The 13,706-nt window shown below is 42.7% G+C and overlaps 1 protein-coding gene across 2 annotated transcripts in view; it reads left to right on the top strand.

The window, feature by feature from the left end:
* Positions 1–201: 201 nt before the first annotated feature.
* The window catches only part of ANKRD27 (ankyrin repeat domain 27), a 70,202-nt gene continuing 56,697 nt past the window's right edge, over positions 202–13,706 (top strand). The window contains exons 1-8 of one of the 2 annotated variants that reach the window (XM_078380350.1): positions 202–308; positions 786–920; positions 4,322–4,432; positions 5,094–5,250; positions 5,810–5,964; positions 6,714–6,773; positions 6,996–7,049; positions 12,916–12,981. In XM_078380350.1, coding sequence (XP_078236476.1) covers positions 819–920; positions 4,322–4,432; positions 5,094–5,250; positions 5,810–5,964; positions 6,714–6,773; positions 6,996–7,049; positions 12,916–12,981 — 705 coding nt within the window. In that variant the 5' untranslated portion in view covers positions 202–308; positions 786–818. The remainder of the gene's footprint in view (positions 309–785; positions 921–4,321; positions 4,433–5,093; positions 5,251–5,809; positions 5,965–6,713; positions 6,774–6,995; positions 7,050–12,915; positions 12,982–13,706) is intronic. The other variant, XM_078380349.1, reaches the window with a different exon arrangement.

Below are 13,706 nucleotides of genomic sequence, written 5' to 3'. Positions count from 1 at the left end.
CAAGGAGAATTCTGTGGTGTTTTTTTTTTTAATTTTATGTCATGCCCTCCTCCCCACCCCGCTAGGTGGTCACTGGCGATCCCTCCCTTCTCTGCTTCTTTGTCCTGCTGCTGCTGGTGGTGGTGGTAGTGAAGAAGGAGCTGGATGGGGTTGTGGCCGGCGACGACAGCTTGCACGCTCCTCCTCCTCCTCAGAGCCCCAGCCAGGCTAAGGAAACTCCTGGGTGGCTTCCTTGGGCTCTTGCTCCGCTTGGCGGAAAATCTGATGTGGCCCAGTCTCACCCAGATTCTGCCTCCAGTGGCCCCCAGGTAAATTGAGTTTGAGACCCTTGCTCTAGAGACTATCTTCCAGCATGGGGACTCCTTCATCTTACAAACAGAACTTAATGGCCCAGATATTTCATCAACAAATTATTAGAGGTTTTGCCTTACTGGAATGAGTGACTTTAGGCTTCTTCCCCTTATGGATTTTTTTGGAGAAATCTAAACATACAAAATGTGTTTTGTCTAATTTGTTCATAATGAAGCACAGGGGCCTCTAGAAATCTCAATCTTCAAATGTCCTTTCAAATAAAAGTGGAAAGTGAATGCTGCACAGTTATGGAGACTGCAGTATAGTGATAAAATATGGCGCTTAGGTGAAAGACTTCTGAATAATGTTTTGGGGTTTTTTGTATGTGTTGCTGGATCCTGTGATCATGAATCAAATTTAGGCAGCACCTTTCTAAAAAGGCATTATGAAACCACCAACTTGACACTCTTTTATATGTGTATGTTATTTTCCAGAAAGTCTCAACAGCTGATACTTGGGAGGCCCCTATGGCTGTGTATGATGAAGATCTCTTGAAGAACCCTTTTTATTTAGCTATGCAGAAGCGTCGACCTGATCTCTGTCGGAAAGTTGCAGAACTGCATGGGATTGTAAGTAAAATTGGATGCTTTCAGGAAACAGAGCTTCTTTCAAGTGCCAATGTGGCTGCACATTCTTGGGGCCAATTTAACACATGTGGAAAACTGCCAATACATCCCCACTTCCTTTTGAGTAGCATATTATAAAATATTCATTCCTGCTTACAGTATTTGCCCACGCATTCTGTACATGTCAGCTTTCCAGCTTGGACCCCCAAGTTGTTTTGTATTACAGCTCCCATTAGTGTCAGTTGCTTTGGTCAGCACTTATGGATGATGGGACGAGTCAAGAAGGCACCAGCTTGGGGAAGGTTGCTGTACATCCATGTTTGGAATGCTAGAGGTATAGAGGCTGTGCATAGTTGGAAAGGATGGCACTCTGTAAGAGCATCCAAACGTTTTGCCCACCACAGAGGGCTATGAGAGGAAGTCCCTTTAGTGACCTGCATGTGGTGAGGGTACCCAAAAATTGAGACTCTACAAGACACTCAAGAAGAGCATTATCTAGAATGTATTCCTGAGCACTTTAACCTATGTCTAGGCTCTTTTGAGAATAGAAAGTGAAGTAACAGGCTTAAGGACTTGAGAAAATAATTCCACTTTTATCCTTCAATGAAGCAATTTTATTTACTGTGTTGTTTGCTTTATTTCAGTCCTGCCTTTCTCCAAAAAGAGGATCTGAGATAGCTTGCAAATACAGTGGTGCTCCACAAGACAATGTTAATTCATTCAGCAAAAATCGCTGTTGTGAAAACATTGTCTTGCGAAATGCGGTTCCCCATTGGAATGCATTGAAATCCATTTAATGCGTTCCAATGGGGAAAAATCGTCGTCGTTTTGCAAAAATCGCCCATAGAGAAACTGTTTTGTGAAGCATGGATCAGCTGTAAAAATAGCTGTCTTGTGAAAATCAGTCCCGAAAACACCCATTTTGCGAGTCATTGAATCAGCTGTCAAAATCATCATCTTGCAAAAATCGTCCCCCCCCCAAAAAAAAAAAACCTGTCTTGCGAAGCATGGTCTGAAACATCATCCAGCGAAAATTGCCCATAGGAAACACCATTTTGCAAAGCGCTATAGCAATCGTGAAAACTCATCGTCTAGCAAATTAACCGTTTTGCAAGGTAATCGTCTAGCGGGGCACCACTGTAACTAAAACTGTGTACAACTGATATTGCAATAAACAATAGTATTTAAAATATTATGTGGTTATACATACAGCAATTTTAAAAGCTACTCAGAAACAATAGTTGAAAATGTATAATAAAACAGGAAAGTGTACTGCACCCTCAACTAAAAACCCATTTCTCACCAAAGCATTCAATTTACAAAAGCCTGCTTAGAAATGAAGTTTTTTGCCTGTTAGTGGAAGGATGGAGTGTGTGCCAGCTTTATTTGGGAGTTCCATAGTCTGCAACAGCCATTATAAAACTCTCTTGCATATTTCCAAAAATGCCTATATAGGCAGTGGAATAGAGGGAAGATCTCAGAAGTCATGAAAAATGCAGGTCTTCAAATATCCTGGACCCAAGCCATATAGGATCTCAGCCCTGTAATGATTGATTTATGACATAGAATTGGGCCTGGGAGCAGATTGCTAGCCAGTGAAGCTGTTACAGCAGGGAAATTGTATGGTCACTATGACCAACCTATAGTCAACAGTTTGGCTGCAGCATTTTGAACCAGCTTAAACTTCCAAACAGTTTTCAAAGCACTATATGAAGTACACTGCAGTAATCCAAGCATCTAAAGCATGCATTGCCAGAACCTAGTCACATATTTCTGCAAATGAGTGCAATTGGTACACAGGCCTTAACTACCAAGACTTGAGCATTCAGGCTCAGAGATGAATCCAGGAGTACACCCAATTTGCAAGCCTTGAGTTTTCAGTAAAACTGTAACCCCATCCAGTACCATTTGATTCTTTATTCTGTCATTTGACTAACTGGAGATACCTCTGTTCTGACTGGATTAAAATTCAGTCTGTTCTCATTCAATAGACTGGTTTAGAAAAAATGGCTTATTCAGAGTTAGATGTAAATCAGACAGAAAGTTGTGTGTTATCTACATATTGGTGGCATCAAAGCCCCAAACATTAGTCAGTCTCCCAGTGGTTTCATGTACGAGTTAGATAGCATGAGGACAGAACAGAATCCTGAGAGACCCTACTGCCAAGGTATTGAACAGGAATTTCCTCCAGCACATCTTCTAAGTTTGTCTGTCCAGAAAAGACGAGAGCAAGATGGTCATCCAGGTCGTGTCCCAGAGACACAATCCAGAAGGATGCTGTGGTTGATATTGGAAGCCACTAAGAGATCCAGCTGTACCCAAAGAGCACATGTCCCATCCTCTACTGAGTACAGATCATCCTTGAAGGCAACCAAAGCTGTCTCTGTCCCATGGCCAGGCCTAAAGCCAGATAGAAATGGATCTTGATAATCCAACTCATCCAGAAATCCCTGGAGCTGAGAAGACACTGCATGCTCCATTACCTTGCCTAAATATAGAATACTGGAGTCTAGCCTATGCAGAGAGTAGAAGTTCAGAGAGAGCTTTTTTCAAAAAAGGATTTACAGCCTCCTTTTTTTTAGGCAGCATGGAATGGTGCTGTGTAGTAAAGAGGTATGTACAGCTCCCCTTACCTCCTTAGCCATTCCTTCACTTCTGCTGTTTTTATGAGCCAGGAAGGGCCAGGAATTCGGCACTCACAGGGGCTGGACAGTTTGAAATAAATCCATTAAACCTAGGAAACTCCAGTACTTGCATGTGAGAGTGACGGAATCACAACAGACCTTTGCAACTCTGCCTCTTAAGATGTCATCTGCTGCTGCATGAAGGATTCAAGTGGGCAGAGTTGGGAAAGATCGACTCGCCCGACTTCATTTGGCCACATTTCTATAATGCCAGCCACATAGGTATGTTCATCAAGGGTCAGGTCTTGGATGCCTGTTGATTTCCCCTTCAGTGACCTGGTCGTGTCACCTCCCCTTTCCAGCTACCCAGGACAGCTACATGGCTGTCCTTTGGCCATTTCTTTTTACCAGGGGGCCGTGATGTACACATGGACTGTCTTCATTCCCTCATTCGTAGGTGTGATTAAGGATGCCACTATTGAAGTAAGGTTCAGCTGGGAAGAGCAGTCAGCTTTTGTATGTGGAATGCAAGGAGATCCTGGCCTTCACACTGAGCAATTCATTGCTTTGGCTGATATTTCTCCTGGCTTGCTGACGTCTTCGTCATTGTGATAAAATGAAGGAAATGTTCTGACAAGTAATTGGAGCATTGCCGGTATTTCATAGTGATCAGATTTTTTATATTTTTTATGCCTTAATATCATGATCTAGTGTCACCATTTTGCTTTTAGGGTGTAGCTTGGTATGCGTGCTCCTGACATTGTGTTTCTTTTTCTCCAGGTATTAGTGCCGTGCAAAGGAAGTCTTTCAAGCAGTTTTGTCTCTGCTTGCCAGTTTGACTCTTATGTTCTCAAAGCAGTGGAGAAAAACTTTCAGACCTTGAATGGAAAGGTGCATAGTGTTTGGTGGTGAAATCTGGTACCATAGTCAGTGACATGATGCCTCATAACTATATCTTTGTAGTCGCATGAACTTCCATGGGATAAATTAGATTTTAAACAGAATATTAGTACTTAAACAAAGGATTAGTATTTCCAAAGCTTGGAGGGAAGTCTTCAAGGTTCTTATCCAAAGATGGATGAACATTTCAGTCTTTTCACCAAGCAAGCTAAGAGCACTTCCAAAATACAACTGCTCAGGGAATGCTAAATGACTAACTAGTTTTTAAATCCATATTCTTGTAAATTTAAATGGATATCTCTAGTGTTTACAGTAATGGAAAGGCAACTGGGAAGGCCCTGTAGGCTGTTCCCCGCCCTTCTTTATTTTCCTTGAATCTCTTGGAGCTGTACTTGCCCCTTTTGGCAAATTGGTGTTACGCTTCTGGGATCAAAAAATGTTGCAGGGAGAATAATACTGAATAGCATGACTGGTGCCTTAGAGGTTTCTGGAAGGGAGTTTATCTATTCCTCCCCTAATTTTTAAGTGATGGTGTGGGGGTGGGGCTCTAAGGAGATGAGCACAACAGTCCTTGGCGGGCTTAATACAGGCTGCACAATTCCAGCTCCTGGTTTCTAGTGATCTGATTCTTTTCTCCCTCCTGTCCCTTTAGGAAATCTTCATACAAGGCAATGTGATCATACTTGGTTCTGGCTTTAGCCATCATTCCTCTGTGCCTGTTCTCTTTGAGGAAACGTTCTACAATGAGAAAGAAGAGAGCTTTAGCATCCTTTGTATAGCTCATTCTCTGGAAAAAAATGAGAGCAAAGGTTAGTGGTGTCTTTGTCTGCAGTCAGGCAGCAAAATGTCCTGCCACACTTTACAAGTTTGCTGGTCTCAGTTCAGCTGGTTTTGAAGCTGCCACCCTTTTGAAGGCATTCACACAGGCCAGGCTGGGAAATATGTCAGCCTCTATGTTCTGTTATTAGGTTCTCACTCTGGTCATCCCTAGTCGAGAGAACCAGTGGGAAAGAAAGATGAGAGTTTTAGATCAGCAGCATCTGGATAACCATAGGCTGCCAGCTTTCGCTATATATTTTGAGCATACTATTTATTTATACTGGAAGGCAATACTAGAAACCTTTCATCAGGGGAGATGAAAGCTGAACTACCCTTCCAGATCTGCATGAAACACCTTCATAAGAAATCTTGTTTGCTAGAAGGACCAACTTTCCAGAGTGGAGACATGTTGAGCAATAAGATACTCTTTAAGTTTGTTCCCCTTTATGTGTGTGTTTGTGTGTGTGTGTGGAGAAGAATGTGGACTGCTGCTACTTCTGAATTCAGCTAGAGATATTTCTGGTTTCCGACGCCTGTCTTCTGTTTCAGAACAATCTTCAGCCTCATCAAATTCTTACTCCCTGAAAAACATTGAAGATGTGAGAGAGTTCTTGGGAAGACATACGGAAAAATTTGACAAAGCAATTGCATCTTTCCACAGGACTTTCAAGGAGCATGACAGGAAAATCTTGCGCCATTACATAGTCAGTATCTCTGCTTTCAACAGGTCTAAATTTTGTAGAAATATGCAACAGGAGGTGGTGGGTGCTGTCATGAAGAAATATTTTCTCATCTCTTGTGTGAGAAGGTATCTTGTTAAAGCTTATGCTGCTTGCATCGGAAATACATTTACTCATAGACAAGCTTACACAAATGTAATGGATTTAGGTTACAATTTGTTTTTAAATGTCTTTAAGGTGAAGCCCTGCCTAGATATCAGCCCATTACTTAGTCTATAATTGTTGTGTCTGACCAGTTTGACTGCAGTCCACAAAAGCTTACGCTGCATAAACTAGTTCATTTGGTACCTCTCACACATTAAGGTGGGACACTGTAGCCTCCCAGAATCACATTTTATTTGCAAAATACACATTAAGTCAAACAAAGAATATGTTGCAGAGTTTTGAATTTTCGTAGCATTCCTTTTTGCTACACAGCGGAAGCACAGAAATCCACAGACGAGAAGAGCTATGAGTTCCCCAGAGTCCCCCTCTTTCTCATTAACTGGCACTTAACGTCTCAGTCTCACGAACCACAGAGAGCCTGTGAGGTTGCAAACAGGCTCCAACACAACGTAGGCATTCTGTACCATTGCCATGGGAAGAGTTTTTGTTTTTATACCGCTGGAGTGATATAATAGAAACAATATACCAATCAAACAACGTAGGTGATGATGCAAACTTCCTTCTCCTTCTTTGTAAACATTCTTATTAGGCTTTTTTTTCATCTTCAGGATTCTGTGAACGCACTATACACCAAATGCATTCAGCAGTTACTGAGAGATTCTCACCTTGTAAGTATCCTACTGTGCAGCATGTTCTTCCCCCAGTCCTAAGAACAGAGCTTGAAAATTTTCCTTTTTTGGACTATAGCTTTCAGAATCTCCCAGCTAGTATGGAAGCTGGCTGTTTTGACAGAGATATTCTGAGAGCTAAGCTCCAAACAAAGTCAGTTCTGCAAGCTGTACCTAAAACACTATATGCTAACATTGCCTTTTCTCCTTTCTGATCATTAGAGAATGCTAGCGAAGCAGGAACCTCAGATGAACCTGATGAAGCAAGCTGTTGATGTGAGTTGTGGGCGGCCTTATAACTACATTTTAGAAGTATACAGTAAATAGTAGTCAAATACTTATTGGTCAGTCGATCATAAAGAATGCACAGACTCAGGCAACAATCCCAAAAGTTTTTACATAACTGAATACTTCATAGACAAAAATCTCTTTCAGCATCTTTGTTCTAAAATCAGTTTAATATTTAAAAATTAGTCAGTAATATCCACCAAAGAGCCATGCTCATTTAGACTTATGGCCAGAAGGCTTACTTTGGATCCAACAGGAAACTGTACCAGAATCAGGTGCAATACTCTATCCCTTGCACCTTTGTAAAAACTGCAGTGCAGAAGCATGCATATTACAGAGACTACCCCATTACACAGACATCATCTAAAAAAAGGTAAACAGTGGCTCCACTCTCTGCAGTTGATGAGAAAATTCCTGCTCATTCCCATAGACTCTGAAAGGTGTTCTCAGTAGAGGTCTTGGAACAGCGTCTAGTGTGGCTGAGAAGGCCAATTCGAGAGTGACCATCCCTTCCACACTGAAGACAAATACAATCCATCCCCTGTCCTGCTCCATGATTTTGCTGGTTTCGGGACTGCGTCTTTGCCTCGGCCTGCTGTCTCTTCAAATTGGGAGAGGCCATAATGCACTGGCTGCCTCCAGGCTGAACGCTCAGATGTCAAAGTTTCCCATCTGTTGAAGTCCATTCCTAAGGCCTTCAGATCCCACTTGCAGACATCCTTGTATCGCAGCTGTGGTCTCCCTCTGCGGCAATTTCCCTGCACTAATTCTCCATACAGGAAATCTTTTGGAATCCGACCATCAGCCATTCTCACGACATGCCCAAGCCAACATAGGCGTCACTGTTTCAGTAATGTATATATGCTAAAAATTCCAGCTCATTCTAGGACTACTCTATTTGGAATTTTCTCCTGCCAGGTGATACCAAAAATGCGTCGGAGACAACGCATATGGAAGGTGTTCAACAACTTCTCCTGCCGTGCACAAAGGGTCCAGGACTCACTGCAGTATAGGAGTGTACTCAGGACACAGGGTCTATAGCCCTGGATCTTGGTATATGCCATCAGCTTCTTAAGTCATACTCTCTTTGTGAGTCTAGAGAACATGGTAGCTGCTTTGCCAGTGCGTTTATCCAGCTCGACATCTAAGGAAAAGGTGTCAGAGATTGTTGAGCCAAGGTACACAAAGTCATGAACAACCTCCAATTCTTGTGTGGAGATGGTAATAGAGGGAGGTGAGTCCACCCCCTGGCCCATGACTTGTGTTTTCTTCAGGCTGGTTGTTACTCCAAAATCTTGGCAGGCCTTATTAAAATGATTCATAACTTGTTGGAGCTCTTCAAGAGTAGGCAACAACAGCTGCATTATCGGTGAAGAGGAAGTCATGCATGCATCTCAGTTGGACTTTAGTCTTCGCTCTCAGTCTAACTCACTGAGCTAGAGCAGATCCTGAAGCTGAGGCTCCAATACTTTGGCCATCTCATGAGAAGAGAAGACTCCCTGGAAAAGACCCTGATGTTGGGAAAGTCTGAAGGCAAGAGGAGAAAGGGACAACAGAGGATGAGATAGTTGGACAGTGTCATCGAAGCTACCAACATGAATTTGATCAAACTCCAGGAGGCAGTGGAAGACAGGAGGGCCTGGCCTGCTCTGATCCATGGGGTCACAAAGAGTCGGACACGACTTAATGACTAAACAACAACTCAGAGAGATTAAAGAGCTTTCTGTCTGATCTAGTCCGTAGATAGACACCTTCTGTTGCAGTTCCAAAAGCGTGTTTCAGTATGACAGCAAAAAATATCCCAAACAGCGTGGGCGCAAGGACACAGCCGTGTTTCACTCCGCTTCGGATGTCAAAGGGATCTGATGTTGAGCCATCAAAAACTACAGTGCTCTTCATTTCTTCATGAAAGGACCTGATTATCTTAAGGAGTAGAGGTTACATCCAATCTTGGGAAGTATTTTAAAAAGGTTAACCACCTTTTGATTTGGTTAGCAGTTTACCTAATCAAAGGCCTTTGTAAGATCTATGAAGGCCATAAACAGTAGTTCTCATTGTTCCCTACATTTCTCCTGCAATTGTCTGATGGAAAATACCATGTCAGTGGTGGCTCTATTAGCTCGAAATTCACACTGTGATTCTGGATAGACTCTGTCTGCAAGCACCTGGAGCCTCTTCAGCACAACATGGGCAAGCAGCTTCTCTACAACGCTGAAAAGAGAGATGCCATGGTAGTTATTGCAGTCGCCCCTGTCATGAATTTGATTATGAAAATTGTAAAAGTAGAATAGAGATGGATTTTGTTTCATTACAGCAACGAAACAACTAGAAGCTAACTGATGTCCAGGTGTTAATTAGGAAGAAAAAATTATACAAGGTCAGTTCTTTTTCCAGCAGAAGAAAAAAAGTAAAGAAGAACAAGCTGACCCTTATCTTATCAAAAGTCCAATGGACAAGGACACAACGGCTTAATTTAAGAAAGATGGGCGAAGAGAGACGAGGAGAGCGACGGAGAAGAGATGGAAGGGAGAGAGACGACACACCGAGAGATATGCAGCCGACAGGACTTTATTTTGAGATTGCGTAAGAATGCTTATTTAAGATATAGTTAGACAGTTCATTATTTTCACTTTATAGAGGAAATGACTGGTGGCTAAGTCTGGGGGTTATTTTGGAAATAATTTGGAAATACTGAATGACGGTAAAATGAGCTTGTTGAGATGATTTGTAATAAAATATAAAAAGACAAATTGTCTGTAAGCTGTCTCCTTGTTTAGACTAAGCTACTGTAGTAAATTGGATATTTTGGAACTAGGATTGTTTTGATCTGGCCACATTACGCTACCAAATTAGGGTCCTAAATTAATGAAAGGAAGATTAGATCTTCCAGAGCTCCTAGACATTGTTTATTTAAAATCGGGACAGACTTGGGCGAAAGGGTGAGAAGTCGCCTAGAGCAAAGTTACAGGACCCGATTTTGCTGGAGATAAGGACGGATCATTCCTGGATCCCTCTCTGTCCCGTGTAAGGGCCGTTCTAAGGAACGCTTTTACCACAGCCCCTGTCTCCTTTGTTCTTATACAATGTGATGATGTTTGCATCCTTCATGTCCTGTGGTACTCCTCTAGCAAAGACAAAAGATTTCATACAGTTTGGTGGTGATGCTCTCTTTGCAGCACTTCAGCACTTCAACAGGAATGTTATCCTTCCCAGGTGCTTTGCTGGAAGCAAAGGAACACAAGGCCGCTTTTATTTCTTCTAAAGTTGGTTCGTTGTCCAACTCTTCCACCACTGGCAGGCATTTGATGTTATTTAATGCCTCTTCGGTTACTACATTCTCTCTGGAATATAGCTCAGAGTAGTGCTGCACCCAGTGTTCCATCTGCTGTGCTCAGTCCTGGATGATCACACCTGTAGCAGAGTTCAAAGGAGCAGATTTCTTCTGTATTGTACCCAAAGCCTGCTTGATACCATCATACATTCCCTTGATGTTACCTGTGTCTGCTGCTATCTGTATCTGAGAGCACAGTTGAAGCCAATACTCGTTAGAACATCTCCTGGCAGTCCATTGGACTTTGCTACGAGCAAATCGAAGAGCCTGCGAGTTGTACTCACTAGGACAGGCTTTGTATGCTGCTACAGCTCTCCTCTTATCCTCGATGGCTGGCATCAACTCCTCCAAATGAGTTTCAGACCATTCTGCCATCTTTTTGGTCTTCTTGCCAAGTGTGGACAAGATGGTGTTATAAACAGTGTTCTTGAAATGTTCCCATCGTTCAGGTGCATTTGCATCAGCCGGGCCTGGAAGGGTTTCCTGAAGCGCTTGGACAAATTCCTCAACTTTTCTCTGATCGCGAGTCTTGCTGATATCAATACGTGATCTTCCTTCCTTTTTCGTGTGATACAATCTCTTTATTCACAGTTTTACTGTGTTACACACCAGGGAGTGATCAGTATCGCAATCAGCACTCTGATAATTGCATGTGGTCATAATACTAGGAAGGCTAGAGCATCTAGTGAAGATCAAATCGAGCTGATGCCAATGCTTCGATCTTGGATGTCTCCAGGAAACCCTGTGTTGAAGCTTCGTATTAAAGAATGTGTTGCTGACCATAGTAATAGCAAAACTCCAGCAAGCGTTGGCCATTTTCATTCATCTTCCCAACGCAAAAACGGCCTAGACAAGTGGGCCAAGAATTGTGATCAGCACCAACTATAGCGTTAAAATCTCAGAGAATGAACAGTGCCTCTCTCTCAGAGACTTTTTTGATAGCAGCTGCCAGATCGTCGTAGAATTTGTCTTTGACTTCTGCTGTAGACAACGCTGTTGGTGCATATGCACTAATAAGGGTGACCAGTCCTGCTGATGAGTGGAGCTGCAGAGACAGGATTCTTTCATTCCCCGCAATAGGTGGAACAATGGATCTCAGCAGAGTATTTTTGACCACAAAGCCAACACAATATTCCCTGGCCTCATTCAATGGTTTTCCCTGCCAGAAGAATGAGAAGTTTTTTCCTTTGAGAGATCACATGTCTGGCAATCTCATCTCTTGCAGGGCAACAATGTCCACCTGCAGCCTACTCAGTTCCATGTCAATGACAGTTCTTTTGCACGCATTGTCTATTTCCTGCAAGTCGTCAGAAAAGCCTGGGGTTATTGTCTGAACATTCCAGATGCCCAGCTTCAGTTTTCTTATGATTGTTGCATGGTGCAGGGTTATCAATCTGCTTGTTGGCTTTCACCCTAAACCCCACGCACCCCTGAGGTTAACAGACCATGGTGAGGCAGCACCTTACTGGCTGGGGGCTGCCCAGCTTACGGCGGGTGGTAGCTACATAGTGAGGTGCAATGACCTCTCCCACCATAGGAAGTAGCCCCTGCTGTCACACTCTACGGCAATCGAGCAAAGACTTATAACTGGTAACTGCTACTTCCAGTGTTATTTCAATGCTGTATGCGAAGCTGGAGTGTCCTCTCCAGAGGACGAAGCCTGGGTAAAATAATATGGAGAATAGGTTGTTACTCAAGAAGAAAATCCCCCCTCTCCAAGTCATTGAAAAAGTCCAATGGAAAGGCAAGAGCCAATACAACTGGTTCCAACGACGTTGCAGGAGTTGTCAGAGCGTGACTGTACACAGTCACGAACTGCCTCCAGGACTCTGGCTCCAGATTTTGCCTCAGATTTAACTCCTGAAGCCTTTTCCATCAGTGGATATAGCCACAAGGCAGTGGAGGTTTGAAATCAGAGTTTTCCTTCTGGTAGATGGACTGCCTTCCAAGGCTAACAAGCCCCACCTACCCGGGTGCATAGATTACTGTGCTTTTTGGGCACAGAAAGGAGTACAAAAGGGCTGGAAAAGGAAAGGAGGTGGAAAGGAATTTAGAAGGGGTGGAGATAGAAAGGGGGAAGAAAGGAGTTTGGAAGGGGCGGAGATGGAAATTCTGAAAAGTACACCCCAGCTAACACTTAAAACTTGGCAACAGTTGATCCTTTGGGAAAATAACTTGATAAATCCACTAGAGCAGTAACTGGTGCTGATGAAAAAAATATATAACCTAGATACTGTATATTGAATTTATCTATAAACTGCATCATAAAGAGTAGATAAACTTTTAGTATGTACCTAGAAATGATAATTGTTGGAACATGTCAAATATTGGGGGTGAGGGGTATATTTTAGTATATGATTTGTGCCACTGTACTAATAATATCTTGCACCAGATAACTGTGGAGTGGACCTCAGCAACATTTGGCACCGCCAGAAGGCCTTTCTTAGCTGATCCTAGTAACCAAAAAGGATGGCCAATGAGCATCTCCAATTTAACGTATTCTTTGTGTTTGTTTCTCCCCAGATGTATATCCATCATGCTCTCTATGATGTAATCTTTAAGTATGTAGGGACAATTGAGGCAAGTGAGGTAGGTGTTTTATCTTCTAAATTGCTAGAATACCACATGGGATTATGTTTTGAGACACTGTACTATTTCAGGAACAGCATGTAAAATGTGTATGTTACAGCATTGGGAAATGGATATAAGCTGAAATGAATTCTGGGGGAAACTCATCTGAGCACACATTTTGTCTTTAACCAGGATGTATTATGCTGGTTAGGGACAAAGAAATACCAAATGGAATTCCTCCCCTGATAGCATAAGCCTTAAACAGTTCCTCTTAGGGCTCCCAGTTGGGCCCTCTGGAGTCTCCTCGAGGGCCACACACCATCCTGATTACCATTTTTGGGTAATTTCTCAGCTTTGCTATATTATATCTCATCCCCCACTCCTAAGAGATTGAAGTATCTATTGTATGTAACAGTAGCAGTAACAGCTTTAAGGGAAAAGATGCTGGTATTTGGGGCCCTGCCCTTTTGCTTTTTGCCCTGTGCACCACTGGAATGCTGCCTTCAAGGTTTTCTCTGACATGGAGTTAACTGCTGAGATTTCTTGAGGACCTATAATGCAGTGGTAGACATTTGTAACATACAGGTGCTGACAGATTTTGTCCCTGGAGTGAATTTATAGTGACAAACTGAGAGAAGAGGAAGCTAGAGTAGAATGATATTGCAGTAAAATGGACAAATATTTTGACCGGCTCTCTTACATCCTACATGATTTGGTGTCTTGTGGTGTATGAAAGGTCTCAC

The sequence above is a fragment of the Pogona vitticeps genome, chromosome 10 (genome assembly GCF_051106095.1).
Source record: "Pogona vitticeps strain Pit_001003342236 chromosome 10, PviZW2.1, whole genome shotgun sequence".
Taxonomy (NCBI): domain Eukaryota; kingdom Metazoa; phylum Chordata; class Lepidosauria; order Squamata; family Agamidae; genus Pogona; species Pogona vitticeps.
This window is presented reverse-complemented; position numbering and strand designations above follow the sequence as displayed.